General features: G+C 34.3%; 1 protein-coding gene across 1 annotated transcript; it reads left to right on the plus strand.

Moving 5' to 3' along the window:
* Positions 1-5,563: 5,563 nt before the first annotated feature.
* Positions 5,564-5,905, plus strand: LOC130831995 (eukaryotic translation initiation factor 1-like). The gene has a single exon (XM_057700523.1). The coding sequence runs from the start codon at positions 5,564-5,566 to the stop codon at positions 5,903-5,905; it is 342 nt and encodes a 113-aa protein (XP_057556506.1).
* Positions 5,906-19,469: the final 13,564 nt, after the last annotated feature.

Here is a 19,469-nt window from a genome sequence, read left to right on the forward strand (position 1 = left end):
TCCAAATGGTTTTCTAAAACCTAAACTGCATTTCTTCTTGCTTAGTGCTTATAGGTCTGTTTCCACTTGCTACCCATTGAAGGCCAAACCCTGCTGAGGGCTATGTGAGTATCAGCTGCTATTTTTAATGACAGGCTTCAACAATAGCTAAGAGCAGATTGGAGCACAGAGCTCTTTGAATGCATGAAAGGTGGAGGAGAAAGTGTCAATTGATATTAGAAATTACAATCCTCATCACTCACCAGTTTTAAAACTATGTCTAAGAGCATCATAGCTTCAAATGTTAGCAGGTTTTAGTGCTCTTCCATTCTTTGATATCAATAATGATGATAAGAGAGTGAAGTGAAAACCACAGAGAAGAAAAAGAAAGGATAAAAAGAATTGTGCTCTGTAGTTTGTTCATCAGCCATACCTTCTATATTTTCCTACTGAATGATTTTTGCTACAACAATATAATGAATATACCCTTCTTAATACTGTCTCCTGGGAAAACTATTCTGCAAATAAATGAAGAATGTCATTGAGTTAACATATTGTATCCCTACTTTAATGGCTTTGGCATTAGAATGAAAGAGTATTACATAGTGCATTCTTTCTCTCTCTCTTTCAGAATAGCCATCTAGATATACAATGAATTACTTCACCTTTGTAATATGTAATATTTCTGTTTAACACATCCATTCAGTGTTTAATGTTCTATACATTTGAGCAAAGAGAAATTAGATCAGTGTTAATAATAACCACATGAATATTTCTTCACTTGATTTTTCCTGGAGATTGGGCATATTTATTCAGCTTCCTTAGTGCCCTTTGAATTTTGACCACCTTGCAAGACATTAACTCTTTAGTTACATTTCTACCTGTTTGAAACCTAGTTGGTTTAAATAAAAGTTGCTGGAGGTAAAACGGTACATTTCAAATGAAATTCACCTGTAGAAGAAAGATGAGATTTTGAGTTGTGTTGAATGAACTTTATTATATTACTTTTTCTTTGAAATTGCGGATTCCATAGTCTTGCTATTGTTTCTCTCACCTTGAGGTTTTTATTCTTGGGGATGCCTTAAATTAAATTATAAACTGAGCATTACAAGCACTCAAGTTTTATCCCCTGCAATATGTGGATGTGAGCTAGCATTAGAGGAATCACTACTTTAAATCCAGTAGGACACAACTTCTTCTTAAAATAATAATAATCATAAAACTACTTCTACTCATTCCACCTCTATGTCTGTAATGTTTCTGTTTTTTGGCTTATTTCAGATCAGTTCCTAACTCCTTGCTGATCCATGATTGTTTGATCAACTTTCCTCATAATGTTTTCCCAGCACTTTTCTAAACTAACATTCTTGCCATTTCCATCACAACCTGGGCAGCCTTCTACTCCACCACCTCTCACCAGGTAGCAATAGCCACTTGCATATAAGAATTTAGTTTTTGCAATTGAATGAAAAATTTTGCAATCTAAAGGCCTTTTTTTTACATTTTATTCATCCTCAAATTGTGCTAGAATATTTTATGAAAATGAAAACTTAGATTCAGGTAGATCAAATGATTAATCACAATAATGTAACTTGCAAATACGGCACTGGGTCTGGGACTAAGAATTTAGTACTTCTGAACCCAAGTCTTTTCGATTTTTCATTATATTATAGCTTTCCTACATCCAGTTCATCACTCTGTACACTACTAATGTGTTCATGGCTGGCAGTTAGAGATGACTTCAGGAGGTCAAAGGACAAAAATAACTCGTTACTAGTCTCTGGATATAGGAAAGCAGAGATTCCTGATGTACCATTCCTTTATACGTGTAATATGATTGTGAAATAGAAATGTGAACCATAAAATTGACTGGAAAAGAGAAAGTCAATGGCTGGTGAATGGGTCTTGAAATAAAGTGTTTGGGAACAAAGAAATACCAATTGGAGAGAAGGGGGAAACATGATCATGGGGAAAAACCTAAGATTTCCCTCTCTTATTTTCCTGAAATTAGGGGAGGCTCCACATGCTGTCACTGATGATTTTTTTTAACTTTGCTTTGTTTTGAAAACAGAGAATATATGTGGCTGGAAAAAGTCATTTGATCATGTGAACCAAGGATTTTCACAGGTGGACAGAATAACCTGATTACTTTTGACTCAAAAAGGTGACTACTGTACTGGGAGATCCTAAATGAAAGATCTTCTTCATGGTCAATCCTTTCACACTAGGGTACAACACATATAAAACCAGGGCACCACAGCAAGCACCAAAAAATATATTTGCAGGTTTCTGCAGCAGCTGTTGTAGTCCTGCCAATTGTGTGTGTTGTGTTTGTGTATATGTATGTGTGTTTGCTTACATTTTATAAATAAATTATTTGCCCATACTGTCCATTAGATTTGCATAATATTTATATTCCCCCCACAAATTTGCATGATGGATATTCCTCAGTATTATATATATGAACAAATGGGATATTTACAAGATTCTCATTCAGAGCTCTCAGCACCGGCCTCAAGAGGGACAGAGGTTACACTGGCAATTTCATGTAGATATTCCCAAAGGAAAGAAACATTGAAGGCGTTCAGATATCTCTGCCCCTCATGTTCTTTTTCTTACCCTCATCTTTGGCCTCAATGAAAGTGAGAAATGGCTTTTTTTTTAATTCCACAGGAAAGCTTGCCTTGATATTAAAGAGAAATCAACTTACAGAATTTAGGGAAGAGTTTGTTGTACCCTACATGAATGAACTAAAATCTACTTTTAGAATCATTTTCTTTACAATACTCTTTCTGATTTCAATGACCTAAAAATAATGCCTTCCTTTTGAATATGACTCATTTGGAGCCAATGTTCTAAAGACATGTGAATGTGAATGCCATTGAATAATTTAATGGGACTGTACAAAGCAAATAGAGCAATGAGAGTCCTTGCCAGTGGAGTAGAGAAAAACTGAACACAAGAAGCTTCATCTGTACAAGTAAACTGTTCTACTCAAACACGTACAAAAACAGTCAGACTATTAGCCAACAGCCACTTTTTATATATAACAAACAAACCCAATTACATAAGGAGAAATATTCAAGCCAGCATAAAAAGTTATCAGAGGGCCTGCAGAGATTTCCCCTGGAGCTTCAAAGCACAGATTCAGTAGCCAGTAATTTCTACTTTCTTAGATAATGTGCAAGGACCATGGTGCTTATTAGCCCTTAAATCACATTCTCCCAGGAAAAGTAAAGCCTTTAATTTTGTTAATGGGCAGATACGTGTCTTTTTCACCTTCAGCATTTCTCTGGCAGTTGTAAAACAGTATGAGGACGTGTGTTTGTGTCTGTGTGTCTGTCTGTATAAGAAGCAAGCTGAAGTATTTGCTCCTCTGAGGTGTACACTGACTCTTTATTAAATTAGTAAGAAAACATTCCCCATGAATTTCAATTTGGAATCAGTATGTGAGTTTGATACTGAGGAGAACAGTATTTTCTTTTTTACATTATCATCCATAACTAATAATCATAGTCATCCATCTCAAACCCTGCTGTTATTTAAGTTCTCTGTGGCCTAAATGGCAAAAAGGACAGAAAAAGAGGTGGGAAATGAAGGTAACTGTTGACATATCTATTTTTGTTAAAGCAACTGGGAACCTCTTGATAGAAGGTCCTTATGTTGGTTGCCCATGTATAACCAAAGACTATCACAATGCCCAGTGTCTAATAAATACTTGATACAAACATATTTTTATTGTTCTCAATTCAGAAGGAGAAAAGTGCTCAGACCATAAAAATGAAGGACCAAATCAAAAGGAGAAAAATTAACAATTTGACAACTTAAAATTTTTAAATTTTGTAGATGAGAACAGTAAATATCAATAAAAGAGGGTCACCTAGGAGGAGTAATTCTGTCAAGTAGGACAAAAGTTTGATCATCTTAATATATAATGGGTCTATAAAACTCAGTAACATCTCAGTGATATGAATGAATAATTGATTTTGAAGATAAAAACAAACAAAAAATATTCAGCCTCACTATCAATTTAGTGTCATTTTCACTTTTCAAGGTAGAGTCACTGTCAGCTGAGATATATCAAGTTAACTTACCATCAACTGATATACCACTAACTAACATATTGGAAAATACAGTAAAAAAGTGACATTTACCCACAATTAGCAGAGAAATACCTATAGGTATTGGACATGGTATATAATCACTAAGCCTTGTAAAACATCATATATAAACATACTGACTGTTTTAATAAATCTACTTTAATAACTTTATTACCTTAGTTCTTTCCAACTTGCCTGTAAATTCACAAATTAACAGACAACTATTTTCCTGCAGATTTCTTTCAATTCTTCTCTATCTCTGTCTCTGTGTCTCTGTGTCTGTTGCTGTATCTGTCTCTGTCTCTCTCTCTCTCTGTCTCTCTGTTTCTCTCTCTCTACACACACAAACATGTATATATATATACACATATATATGTCCTATATATATGTATGACATAGCTTCACAGACACATCTGCCTTTCTTATCTCACACTGAGTGTTGTCCACTTCCTTGCATCCACATAGAGTATTACTGAGAACTCAGCTCAAGGAAAATAATAAAGTGAAAACATATATCAAGCCAGTCCTCTGGAGTTTTCATGGTCTATTTCTTTGCTGGAAGCAAAGATGGATAAAAGTATTTACCTCTTAAATGTTTACCTAATACTGTATGAAGCAGTGACCTTAAGTGGTCTTTACAGCTCATAGACCACACACACAAAATTATGAATGAGCAATTTTTATTCCCCTGAAACTAATGGTTCTGGCACAGTCTCCTCCACTCCTAGAGAATTGCAAGTAATATTCTGTGGTGAAATTACTATAATTCATAGGTGGCAGTGACTAGATTTCTAAATTCAGGTAAAGGGGGAAGATGTAGTGGTGTAAACAGCAAAGAAAAACTGTCAGAGCTTTATTAGAAAAGGTTGATTCAGTTGACTTGGAACTCTATAAACATGACCTCGAGTAATCAATTAACTAACAAATATTCATAATTTCAACCACTGCCTCCTGTGTGTCAGGCTATGAACTCAAATTCCATCAAGTGCCAGATAGTCAGTGAGACCAATCATGGCAGGGATCTGAGCTGAACTATTAGTAGGTGTCCATCTACATATGGAAGCAGCTTCTTATTTGTTTTCTCTCTCTCGGGCAGGAGTATAAGTCCACTGATGCCATAACTTCTGATTTCTGAGATAAGTCAGAAATTGAAATCTATGTGTAAAATTTCCATAAAATAAATTTTGAAATAAGTTTATTTTTGTTTTAAAAACACATTATTTTGTTTAGTTTATTTTTTCAATATATTATGTTTCTTTTTAAATATATTACCTTTGTTTTAAATAAATATTTTTGCTTTAAAATTTTTGTTGTAAAAGCAGGCTAAGCCCCAGTCACTGAGCCACCACCGAGGACTCAGCAGCCTCCCCCTTGAGACCACTCACTTCATGACCCTCTGAGTTCCCCTCCCCCAACACACACACACCTTCTCCAGCCACTGCCTTCCTCAGGCCGTTTCCACGGAGGAAAAGGAATCGTATTGCATGTCCACTATCCGGAATCTCCACTCTTTCAACCCCTTTGCTGATGCAAGCAAGGGCGATGATCTGCTTCCTGCTGGCACTGAGGATTATATCCATATAAGAATTCAACAGAGAAATGGCAGGAGGATCTTTACTACTATCCAAGGGACCACTGATGATTACAATAAAAAGAAACTAGTGAAGGCATTTAAGAAGAAATTTGCCTGCAATGGTACTGTAATTGAGCATCCAGAATATGGAGAAGTAATTCAGCTGCAGGGTGACCAGCAGAAGAACATATGCCAGTTCCTCATAGAGACTGGACTGGCTAAGGACTACCAGCTGAAGGTTTGTGGGTTTTAAGCACTTTTGGTTCACCGAAGCTTAAGTGAGGATTTCCTTGCAATGAGTAGAATTTCCATTCTGCCCCTTGTTACATGTTTAAAAACCTCACAGCTTGTACAATGTAACCATTTGGGGTCTGCTTTTAACTTGGACTAGTGTAACTCCTTCATGCAATAAACTCAAAAGAGCCAAAAAACGAAAACAAAACAGAAAGCAAAAAAACAGGCTAAATTAAACATGTGTGTTGGTAGAATTCATCCCATAGTTTTCCAGTTACAAATTGTGGGTAAGGCATTGTACTGGGCATTTTTAAGAGACACACTGAAGTGTAAGATTTAATTGTTGCTCTCAAAAGCTCTCAATAGAAATGGAAAATAAGGATAAACATAGAAAGATGTAATAAAAAAAATATAGCGTTATGTCTCACCCTTCCTTCTTGTCAAACTGACAGCAGTGGGGCCCATACAAAGAAGCAAGGAAGACTGGACCCAGCAAGCTGAAGAGATGGCCTGGTGCAGTTGAAGCCTATGTGGAACAATAGTAACCAAGTTCTACAGTGTTGAATTGTGAGTTAAGATACAGGAAAAGAAAAAAAATTAGAATGAACCTGAAATACTGGATTAGAATTGAATATAATGATATAATGTCATGCTGTTACATATATACAATTATATATTATATACATACATATAACATTTATATTTTTAAGTAAATATATATTCATATTTACATATGCTTTTCTATTTAAATACAGGTATATGTAGATATGTATAGAAGTAAGTATAGATGTGTGCATGTGTGTGTGTGTACTTACACTTATTTCCTAACTCTCTTCACTGAAATGACTGGGAGCAATGACATTCCAGTATCAGTGAGAACACTGAACATCCAGAACTTGGTTTCCATATACCATTTCCAGTAAAATAAACCAAGGGGAGCAGAAGGAAAGTACAAAATAAGGCTATTTCATTTTGCTGGGCTAGAAAGTAAAAAATCCTCAAAGAATAAAGGAGGTAAGTTAAAAGAAAGAAGAAGCTAGGCTGAAAGGACTGTTACTAATCCTAAACTAAAACAATTTAAGAATCTTTTAAAATCTGTATTCTAAATCATTGGAGAAAATGGAAAGCCACAAAACCCACTAGAAAGAAAGAAAGAAAGAAAGAAAGAAAGAAAGAAAGAAAGAAAGAAAGAAAGAAAGAAAGAAAGAAAGAAAGGGCAAATAAAATTCTCTTTTTAACAGAATGACAACTAATGGATGTAGAAAAACTGAAGCAATTGGAAAATCACTATTTTGTAACCATTAAAGGAATAATTAATTCATGGAAAAGACATTAATACATACCAAGATTACACACATAAATGTATTTGAGGAGTGGTATATTTACATAGTCTGAAGAATCTGAACAAAACATACTTATTGCACAGAACAACTTTATAACTTTATAAAGTAGAAAACTCTATTGGATAACATCTTAATCATGTAATGAAGCTGATTTGAACTCCCAGAAAGGAGCTTAGAGTGTCATCTGCAGCCCCAATTTCCACCCAAGGAACACCTTCAGGTTGCCTGGCTTTAGTGGCCAGTGGGGCCTATAGGAGAGTATACATTTGCATGATTAAAAAGCTGCTGTCTGAGAGACTGGAATAGTTTTCCAGACAAGCAAAAGGGATATGTAAGATAAAAAGATATAAAATGTGACATCAAAAAATAAAATATGAAGGGGAGAATAAAACACAGAGCTTTAAAATGTGCTAAAACCTAAGTTATCAACTTAAAAAGATTGTTATAAATATAACTTTTATATATAATCTGATGGTAATTGGAAAGAAAAAACCTATAGTAGGTACACAAAAGACAATGAGAAAGAAATCTAAGCATATCACTAAAGAAAGTCATCAAACTACATGGGAAAAAACAATAAAAGAAGAAGTAAACAGAGGAACCCCAAAACAGCCAGAAAACTTATATCAAAATTGTAATAAATACATACTCATTTGTAATTACTTTAAATGTAAATGGACTAAATTCTCCAATAAAAAGCACAAAGTGGTTGAGCAGATAAAAAAATAATAATAATAACACCCATCTACATGCTGCCTATGTCCTACCTATGTCCTGCCTATGTCCTGCACGTCCTTATGTCTGACTCTCTTCAGACATAAGGGCATGCAGACTAAAAGTGAAGGGATGGAAAAAGGTATTCTATGCAAATGGAACCCAAATTAAAGCTGGGGTAGCTGAACTTTTATCAGACAAAATAGACTTTAAAATTAAAACTGTAATAGACAAGAAAGGTGCAATCCAACAAGAGAAGAGGATATAACATTTGTAAATATTTATGCATCCAACATAGAAGGACCTAAATAGATATGTATATATATATGTGTGTGTGTGTGTATATATATATATATATATATATATATATATATATATATATATATAAAATTTAAACAGACCTAAGAAGAAAAATACAATACACAGAAAATAATAGTAGGAAACTTCAATACCCCACTTAATCAATGGATAGATTATCCAGACACAAAATCAGTGAAGAAATATTGGCCTCAAATGACATGTTAGAGTAGATAGACTTAACAGATATATAGAGATGTTCCAGCCAAAAGCAACAGAATACAAATTCTTCTCAAGTGCACATGGAACACTTTCCAGGATTGATCATATGTTAGGCCACAAAACAAGCCAACAAATTTAATATTGATACAGAGCAAACAACTCTAAAATGTGTTCAAAACCACAATAAACACCAGATAGTCAAAGCAAACTTAAGAAAGAACAAAACTAGAGGCATCATGCTTCCTGATTTCAAAGTATATTACAAAGCTACAGTAGTCAAAACAATATGGTATTGACAGAAAAACAGATACATAGAGTATTAGAATAGACTAAAGAGCCCAGAAATTAACCCACACATGCGTGCTCAATTAATTTATGACAAAGGATCCAAGAAGATACAATGGGGAAAGGTCAGTGTCTTTAATAAATATAAAAATGGACAGCTACATGCAAAAGAATGAAACTGGACCACTATCTTACATGATACACAAAAATTAACTCAAAATGGATTAAAAACTTGAATGTCTTTGTGATCCTGAAACCATAAAACTCCTAGAATAAAATATACACAATAAGCTCCTTGACATAGATCTAGGTGATGATATTTTTGTTTTTAATTTGACACCAAAAGCAATGGCACAAAAGCAAAAATAAGTGGGACTCTATCATACTAAACAACTTCTGCACAGTAAAGGAAACCATAAGCAAAATGAAAAGGCAACCTACTGAACAAAAGAAAATACTTGCAAATCATATACTGATAAGCGGTTACTATCCAAAATATACAAAGAATTCACGAAACAGTAGCAAAGCAAACAAACAATCCAATTTAAAAATGGACAGAGGATCTGAAGAGACATTTCTCTAAAGAAGACATAGAGATGGCCAATGGGCACACAGAAAGATTCTCAACATCACTAATCATCAGGGAAATACAAATCAAAATCACAATGTGATATCACTTCACACCTGTTAGAATGGCTATTATCAAAAGGACAACAAATGACAAATTGTTGTCAAGGATAAGGAGAAAAGGGAGAACCCAAGTACACTGTTGGTGGGAATATAAACTAGTGCAGCCACTATGCAAAACAGTAGGAAGGTTACTCAAAAAATTAAAAATAGAACTACAACATGACCATCAATTCTACTTCTGGGTATTTACCCAAAGAAAATAAAAACACCAACTCAAAATGACATATGGACTTACATGTTCATTGCAACCTTATTTACAATAGCCATGATATGAAGACAATCTAAGTGTCCATTCATGAATGAATGGATAAAAAATATTTGGTATATACACATATTAGTCACAAAAAACTGAAATCTTGCCATTTGCAGCTACCTGAATGTACCTTGAAGGCAGTATGCTAAGTGAAATAAGTCAGACAGAGAAAGACAAACTCTGTATGATCTTACTTATATGTGGAACTAAAAACAAAACAAATAACACAAGACAGAAAGCAAGTGCATAGATAGAGGGGATAGATTGGTGACTGCCAGAGATGAAGCCTGGACAAATGGATGAAGGAATTTAAAGGAAACAAACTTCCATTTATAGAATAAGTAAGTTACGGGGATAATGTACAACTTGATGACTACTGTTATTAATACTATATTGCATATTTGAAAGTTGTAAGAAAGTAGATCTTAAAACTCATCACAAGGAAAGAATTCTGTAATTATGCATGGTGATGGATGTTAACTAGACTTGTGATGATCATTTCCCATTGTATACCAATATGGAATCATTATGTTGTACACCTGAAGCTAATATAATGTCATATGTCAATTATACCTCAATTAAAAAAGGTTAATTTCTCAAGTAATCAAAGAGACATTATAAAAAATCTGATCATGTATATCACCTCTGTAATACTAATGTCAAATACAATCATAATGTAAATCTAACCTGAGGATACATCACATAGAAACTTTGATAGCCTGTATTGCTATTGATTACAACTTTTTCTTTATTCCCCTTCTTTCTTTGGCTTCTCTTATATAGTGGTCTACTGTTTTTTTCCTTCTTTAACTCTACCCACTTTCTCCTAACATATTCCCCTGAAACTCACTTCCCCAATCCAGTGCTTTTATCATTCATTGTGATGACTTTGGTTTCCACATTTGATTCTTTAGGTCGCAGATTCAGACCCAAATGTTTAACTTTCTACTGGAAAATTTCTCCTGGGCATCTACTTGAGAGTTGAAAGCCATTTCTATTTTATTTTCTCTCCTATGCTGCATGTCCTCCTTCATTTCTTATTTCAGGAAATGGTGTTACTTTGCCAGTTGCCAAGCCAGAAACCTCACACACCTTGTAACTCCCTCTCTCTTATAACCACATGCAAATAATCAATGTCTTCTTCATTTTCCTTAATACATCTTATAACTACCAGTAGATTCCTTCAAAACCTCACAGTTGCTGCTGCTGCTTAGAGTTTTGTGCCTTTCTGATCCATTTCCCACTCTACTACAAGGATGACATTTTAAAAAGGCAAATTTCACAATAAACCCTCCCATATATTTTTCTTAGAGTACAAAGTTAATGTTACAAATTGATGCTGTAAAATTTACCTAACATTCCTGCCAACACCACACAATATGTTCCAGCCTATTCCCTTTAGGCTGCTATTTTTCACATACTGATATTTCCTTCTCTTGGTCACCTAGGACTAAACTTCCTTTCACAACTTTAGCATTGCTTTTACCAGTTACCTTTCCCTAATTCCCTATGACTAGATAAGGTTTCTTTTCTATGTGTACCTATAGCACTACTTTTACTTTTTTGTTGCACTCATTTATCTATCTCACTAGACTGTCTTTAAAGAGTTTTCTAATTCTTCTGACTGTATCACTGATAAAGCTTCTATTCAGTACGAATTTGGCTTGAACACTTAATAATATCTGTATTTTTTAAAAAAGCTATGGCTCAGGAACAAACCATCTACAGAGGAAGCAGCAGTCACAATACCAAGATGCATACTTGGACAGGAATGACACCCCAGAATGAGGGCTGATCCATAAGGCAAGGAGAACTTACTTCACATCAATGTCCAAATGGCATTCAACATAATGTTTTAAGAACAATTATTTGGAAATAATTTTCTTTTGAATGAATTTTGTGCATCTTTAGAGTCAGAGAATTTCCTAAACTCCAATGATAAAAATTTAAACATGTTTTTTTCATTATGAGCAAACAAAAAGCACACAAGATGATACAATTTTAAAATTTTTATAAAATGTAGCTTTCTCCAAGGTACTACCCAAGTCTTTCTGATAACATCTTCTCTGATCTTTTATCAAACTTAGAGTCAATAGAATCTTAACATGGGGGGCATTAATTGTAGCTTATTCTGTATCATTGTTCTGTACATATTCCATATGTCCTTTACTGGGAATGTTCTCTCCATCTCACCCTCATGTTTGTCATCCTGAAAAACTCCAATTAACTCTTAAGTGCCAATTTAAAAGATCACCTTCTCCCTGTGCTTGACTTTGATTTGTTTCTCATTCCAGCTACGTCTAAGCACTTCTCAACTTAGTCCATATCCTATAACAATTCATAAATAATAATGTGCATTTATCTCTATCCTCTGCCTGATTGTGAGCTCATCAAAGCAGGAATTTCAAATTCATCCTTGCACCCATTAATTGTTGGTGCATGCCTGACATTTAGATAGCATTTTAAAAGCATTTTTCAAATTTAAAATGAATTAAAATCTAATTTGTGTTTATCTAATGATATATTGCCCTCATTGTGAGTAGCAATTGTATATATTTGTAACAGTTCTTTAAGATGTAATTAGTATATAATACATTCACTCTTTTTAAGTGTACATTTCAGTGTTTTTTGGTATATTCACAAGGTTCTAAAACCACCACTACTGTCTAATTCTCTAATTTTAGCACAATTTTCATCCCACAAACAAATCTTATACCCTTTAGCAGCTACCTTTCATTCCCTGCCCCACTCAGCCCCTTGAAACCAATAAACAATTATATGTCATTAAAAATTTGCCTCTTCTGGAATTTTCCTATAACTGGAATATATAATATGTGGACTTTCATTTCTGGCTTTTTCACTTAGCATCATGTTTTTAGGGTTGGTCCATGATGTAGCATGTATTAGTACTTCATTCCCTAAATGGCCAAATAATACTCCACTGGGTGGATATACCATATTTTGTTTACCCACTCATCAGTTGATGAATATTTGTGTTGTGTTCACATTTTGATTATTATGAATAATGCTGCTCTGAACATTTGTGTACAATCTATTGTGTGGACATACATTTTCATTTCTCTTGGATATATACCTAGGAGAATAATTTCTGGGTTGTATGACAACTCCATGTTTAACATTTTGAGGAACTGCCTACTTAATTTTTTAAAGTGGTTGCAATATTCTGTGTTCATACCAGAAAAGTTCGAGGGTTCTAATTTCTTCAAATCCTCACGAGCACTTGTTATTGTCCATTTGTTTTAACGGTAGACCTCCTAGTGTTGTGAATCAGTATCTCATTTTGGCAATGATTTGCATTTCTGTAATGATTAAGAATGTTGAGTATATCTTTATGTGCTTATTGGACATTTATATATTTTCTTTGGAGAAATATGTATGACAATCCTCTGCTAATTGTTTACTTTGAGTTTTAACTAGATTGTCTATCTTTCTAATATTGAGCTTTAAGTTGATTTTCTATGTTCTGGATATAATTTCCTTATCAGTTATATAATTTTTAATATATATACATATGTATATGATTTCTATACAGAAAAGTCTTATTAAGTTAAAGCTTCACATAGAGACAAAGGGATCCCCATGTCTGCCTGACCCTAGTCTCCAACTTAGCTTCTTTGCCCAAGGTTTGCATATCTTCCACAAATGGCCTTCAATTTCTAGCCTCCTCATGTGAATCTTTATCAGCTATTCAGAAAACTCTATCTCCTTTACACAATGACATTCTCACCTCATGGCTCTTGCTTTTTATACAGCACTAAATTCCCTGAGATCTGAGTTATCCAAGGATGTGGCAGGGAGATTTCAGGAGAATAAATAGAGCTAGGTCTTGACAAGTCATAGTCTTCATAATATTTGGGGGTAGGTGGAGGTTCACTCTTTAATCTTGTATTATGTCCCAGGACTGTCATGAGCTCTCCGAATCTAATCCCTATTGACTAAAACTTTCAGGACTACTGCCTTATTTTTTTCAGGTATTTCATGTCTGAATTTTGGATATTTAGTCCAAACAAACAAATACTAATCATCAGAGTCATCAACATTAAAACCTCAGAAGAGGCTAAAAAGTACCTTTCCAACAGAATCATAATCTGGCAGTCTCCATGGAGCCCTGTACTTGCACAAAGCATGTTTAGTTCAAATATTTTGCTTCCCTTCTCTTGGAGCACATCTGCCTAGGTTCATCAGAAATGAGAAGAGGTTTTTAATCACTGAGTTATATAACTATTAAGGCCTGTTGCCTTAGATTATATTCACAAACAAATACGTATGTTTAACTTTCCATTTATGTTTAATCTTCTAGTTATACTTGTATCTTCTGCTCACCCTAGTGTGGATTGGAACACATACTAGCTGATTAGTAACTACACACTGACTTAAAGAGATGTCACAAGAATGCGATTTTTCTCATTTGTTTAAATCTCATCCTTCTGCATGCCCTTTAAATTTTATTAATTAAAAAGAAATATCTTGGACAACTTGTTTAAAAAAAATCCTCTTTATTTTGGTTTTATTTTGTGTTGGTTATGTTTCTTTTCCTTTAGCCTTTTGTCTTATCTAGATACCCACTTTTTAGGTGGTGTCTTTTCATCCCAGTGTTAAATAAATAAATATATCATACAAAGATTTTCACATGCACTATCTTGAACCATTTTTTCTAATATTTATTATGATTTTTATCATTATTACTTTAACTATAATAATTATTATTTTATTATTTTGGAGAGTAAATTACCAAGACAAATTTCTTCAAAACAAATTTGATGAAGGCTGATCCATGAAGATGTTATTTTGGACACTTCCAGAAATGCTCAAATCACAAATACTAGATTGTCAACTGATCCACTTCAGTGCAGGTTATACCCTGTTTGAGTTTAAAGCTGCTGTTAAATTTATTGAATCTGGTACCTCTTGGCAAATAGTCCCTCAGTGAAGAACATGGTGGGCAGAGAGTTCAGAGCAAATTCATCTACAAGCCACACATATTACACTGTAGCTACTTTATTTGAGGGCTGTGACAAGAATTCTTTAATGGAAGAAAATCTACAGTGTATTTAAAAATAAAATTTTTCTCTGCCTCTTTTTGCTCTTCTTTAATCTTCTTTGCTTCTCATGTATCCACAATTTTCTCCTTCTTTCAATCTATGGAAACAGTAATGAATACTTATGAGAGTGAGCTTAGGCTAGCTCAGGCCTTCATTTTCAGTACATTAGTTAAGAGGATGCAAGTCTGGTGAGCTCTTGAGTGAACTCTGGGCTGGGTTTGTGTAAGAAATTCTCAAATTGTGAGTAGAGAATGGGGGCTTTCATTCCTGAATGTCAATCTTCAAGAAATGAGGGGGAAAAAATACTGTGTAGTGAATTTGTTGAATTAGTTAAGCTTTTACTTCTCTAGTTATTCACTAACAAGTCAGAAGGGAGTGATGCTTAGATCAGAAATATTGGTATAATATGCTATCTTTTTTAATGAATGAAAATATTTGCTAGTTGAAAAATAATAGTTAATTGTATAGAAGATAGACATAGAGAATGACAATTCATAGTTCATGAGGACAAATTGTGTTATGTAAGATGAATTTAGAAATTCAGAGATCTTAACATCATAATATACCAGGTTTGTTATATTTATAATAACAGCTCATATTTACTGAATTTAATTTGTGGCAGGTACTGTTGTAATTAATATATATGCAAATTTAATTCTCAACCCTTTGAGCTAAATGCTATTATTTTCACTATATAGAGCTGAGGAAGACAAAATCTCCTAGATTTAGTAATTTGTTCAATTTCACACATTTGGGAAGTCAAACAGGTAGAATTTGAAACAATCTAATCTCCTTCCTGTTTTAAAAGAACGCAGAATTTGTTTTCACCAGGTATGGTTAAGATTTGCAGGTACATAAACATCTTTCATGAATGAAGTTAACTTACAGTTTCCTAGAAACAAAAGGCATGGAACTCCACACAGGGGGCCACATGAGGAAGCACCAGGGTCAGCCAAGAGGCAGAGAAAGTGAGGGGGAAATGTGGCGACAGCTTTTATTGTGGTTTCCTAAGGAAGGAATAGGTGAGACAGGTTAAGCTAATTTAGAATTGACTAATTTGAGTAATTACATCAGGCTCTACAAATAGAGCCTGGTATCAGACCCTGGATTGATTAGAGCAGATGGATAGTGGACAAAAGTGTGAGAGTCTAATAGAGAAGTTGTTGGGATGTGGGGTCTAGATTTTCTGATTTGCATTTAAAGTCATGCTCCTGGAAGAGTTGTTTACTATCTCTAAGAGCAGGCTAAACCTGGGAAGGGCAGTGCCTTCAGGATCAGTTAGAATGCAGAGGTCAAAGCATCAAAATACAGAAAATAAAAGCCATGCTTAATGCAGTTCTCATGTTCAATCTTCACTGTGCTGTAAACTCCACATAAAACAAAACAAAGCAAAACAAATAAAAAAACTCTGCTTTTTTTGTTATTCACCAGGGTTTCCTTGGCCTTTTGAATAAATATTTACATTTCAGTGAAAAAATTTGATGGGTCATTTAAGTCTGCTTAGCTGTAACTTTACACAGAAAAAGCCTTAAATATATGGCCTATATAAAGGACAAACAAAAATGAAAACAATATATGTTGAAACTATATACACATTTTAATATGGGCATGCTTCTTATTCACAAGTTTGTATAGCAATATTTTGATTGCATGAAAAAATAAAAAGATCATAGAAGATAAGACAATGTTTCCTCCTCAACTCATCTAGTGTCAATATAATGTTCACATAAAATAATCAGTCACCTTTGTAGTGCCACTTAACACTTTCATCTACTCTCTCACTAATGAATAGCCATAGTTACTCAAAAGGATATTGGAACTAAATAATGATCAAGGGATCAATCCAAGAAGAACATATAACAATTGTAAATATCTATGCATCCAACATAGGAGCACCTCAATACATAAAGCAAATGCTAACAGCCGTAAAAGGGGAAAGCGACAGCAACACAATAATAGTAGGAGAATTTAATACCCCACTTACATCAATGGACAGATCATCCAAACAGAAAACAAATAAGGACACACAAGCTTTAAATAATACATTAGACCATCTCGACTTAATTGATATTTATAGGAGATTCCATCCAAAAATGACAGAATACAATTTCTTCTCAAGTGCACATGGAGCATTTTCCAGGATAGATCACAACTTGGGTCACAAATCAAGCCTCAGTAAATTAAAGAAGATTCAAATCATATCAAGCATCTTCTCTGACCACAACGGCATGAGAGTAGATATGAATTACAGGAAAAAACTGTAGAAAATACAAACACATGGAGGCTAAACAATTCACTATTAAAAACCAAGAGATCACTAAATAAATCAAAGAGGAAATCAAAAAAACATCAAGAAACAAATGACAATGAAAACACAACAATCCAAAACCTATGGGATGCAGCAAAAGCAGTTCTAAGAGGGAAGTTTATAGCAATACAGTCCTACCTCAAGAAATAAGAAACATATGGAATAAACAACCTAACCTTACACCCAAAACAATTGGAGAAATAAGAACAAAGAAACCCAAAGTGAGCAGAAGGAAAGAAATCATAAAAAGCAGATCAGAAATAAATGAAAAAGAAATGAAGGAGACAATAGCAAAGAGCAATGAAATTAAAATCTGGTTCTTTGAAAAGATAAACAAAATTGATAAACCATTAGCCAGACTCATAAGGAAAAAAAGGGAGAAGATGCAAATCAACAGAATTAGAAATGAAAAAGGAGAAGTAACAATGGACACTGCAGATATACAAAAGATCATGAGAGACTATCACAAGCAACTATAGGCCAATAAATTGGATAATCTGAAAGAAATGGTTAAATTCTTAGAAAAATACAATCTTCCAAGACGGAACCAGGAAGAAATAGAAACTATGAACAGACCAATCACAAGTATGGAGATTGAGGCAGTGATTAAAAATCTCCCAACACACAAAAGCCCAGGGCCAGATGGCTTCATAGGCGAATTCTATCAAACATTTAGAGAAGAGCTAACACCTATCCTTCTCAAACTCTTCCAAAATACTGCAGAAGGCGGAACACTCCCAAACTCATTCTATGAGGCCACCATCACCCGGATACCAAAACCAGGCAAAGATGTCACAAAAAAAGAAAATTACAGACCAATATCACTAATGAATATAGATGCAAAAATCCTCAACAAAATACTAGCTAACAGACTCCAACAGCACATTAAAAAGATCATACACCATGATCAAGTGGGGTTTATTCTTCAATATATGCAAATCAATCAATGTGACACATCATATCAACTAATTGAAGGATAAAAACCATATGATCATCTCAGTAGATGTGGAAAAAGCTTTTGGCAAAATTCAACATCCATTTATGATAAAAACCCTCCAGAAAATGGGCATAGAAGGAAATTACCTCAACATAATAAAAGCCATATATGAGAAACCAAAAGCCAACATCGTTCTAAATGGGGAAAAACTGAGAGAATTCCCTCTTAGAACAGAAACAAGACAAGGGTGTCCACTCTCACCATTATTAGTCAACATAGATTTGGAAGTGTTAGCCACAGCAATCAGAGAAGAAAAAGAAATAAAAGGAATACAAACTGCAAAAGAAGAAGTAAAATTGTCACTCTTTGCAGATGACATGATATTATACATAGAAAACCCTAAAGAATCTACCAGAAAACTGCTAGCACTAATCGATGAACTTAGTAAAGTAGCAGGATACAAAATTAATGCACAGAAATCTCTTGCATTCCTATACACTAACAATGAAAAAGCAGAAAGAGAAATGAAGGAAACTCTCCCATTTACCATTGCAACAAAAAGAATAAAATACCTAGGAATAAATCTGCCTAAGGAGGCAAAAGACCTGTATGCAGAAAACTATAAGACACTGATGAAAGAAATCAAAGATGATACAAACAGATGGGGAGACATACCATGTTCTTGGATTGGAAGAATCAACATTGTGAAAATGACTATCCTACCCAAAGCAATTTACAGATTTAACGCAATACCTATCAAAATACCAATGGCATTTTTCACAGAACTAGAGCAAGAAATCTTACGATTTGTATGGAAATGCAAAAGACCCCGCATAGCCAAAGCAATCTTGAGAAGGAAAGACGGAATTGGTGGAGTTAGGCTACCTGACTTCAAACTATTCTACAAGGCCCCAGTGATCAAGACCGTATGGCACTGGCACAAAAATAGAAAGGAAAAGCAATGGAACAGAATAGGGAATGCAGAGGTAAACCCAAGCACATATGGGCACCTTATCTTTGACAAAGGAGGCAAGAATATACAATGGAAAAATGACAACCTCTTCAATAAGTGATGCTGGGAAAATTGGACGGCCACATGTAAAAGAATGAAATTAGGACACATCCTAACACCATACGCAGAAATAAACTCAAAACGGATTAAAGACCTAAATGTAAGGCCAGACACTATAAAACTCCTAGAGGAAAACACAGGCAGAACACTCTATGACAGACATCAAAGCAACATCCTTTTTGACCCACCTCCTAGAATCATGGAAATAAAGTCAAGAATAAGCCAATGGTAGCTAATGAAACTTAAAATCTTTTGCACAGCAAAAGAAACCATAAACAAGAAAAGAAGACAACCCTCAGAATGGGAGAAAATACTTGCCAACAAAGCAACAGACAAAGAATTAATCTCCAAAATATACAAGCAGCTCATGAAGCTTTATACCAAAAAAGCAAATAACCC

The sequence above is a fragment of the Hippopotamus amphibius genome, chromosome 11, assembly GCF_030028045.1.
Source record: "Hippopotamus amphibius kiboko isolate mHipAmp2 chromosome 11, mHipAmp2.hap2, whole genome shotgun sequence".
NCBI classification, from domain to species: domain Eukaryota; kingdom Metazoa; phylum Chordata; class Mammalia; order Artiodactyla; family Hippopotamidae; genus Hippopotamus; species Hippopotamus amphibius.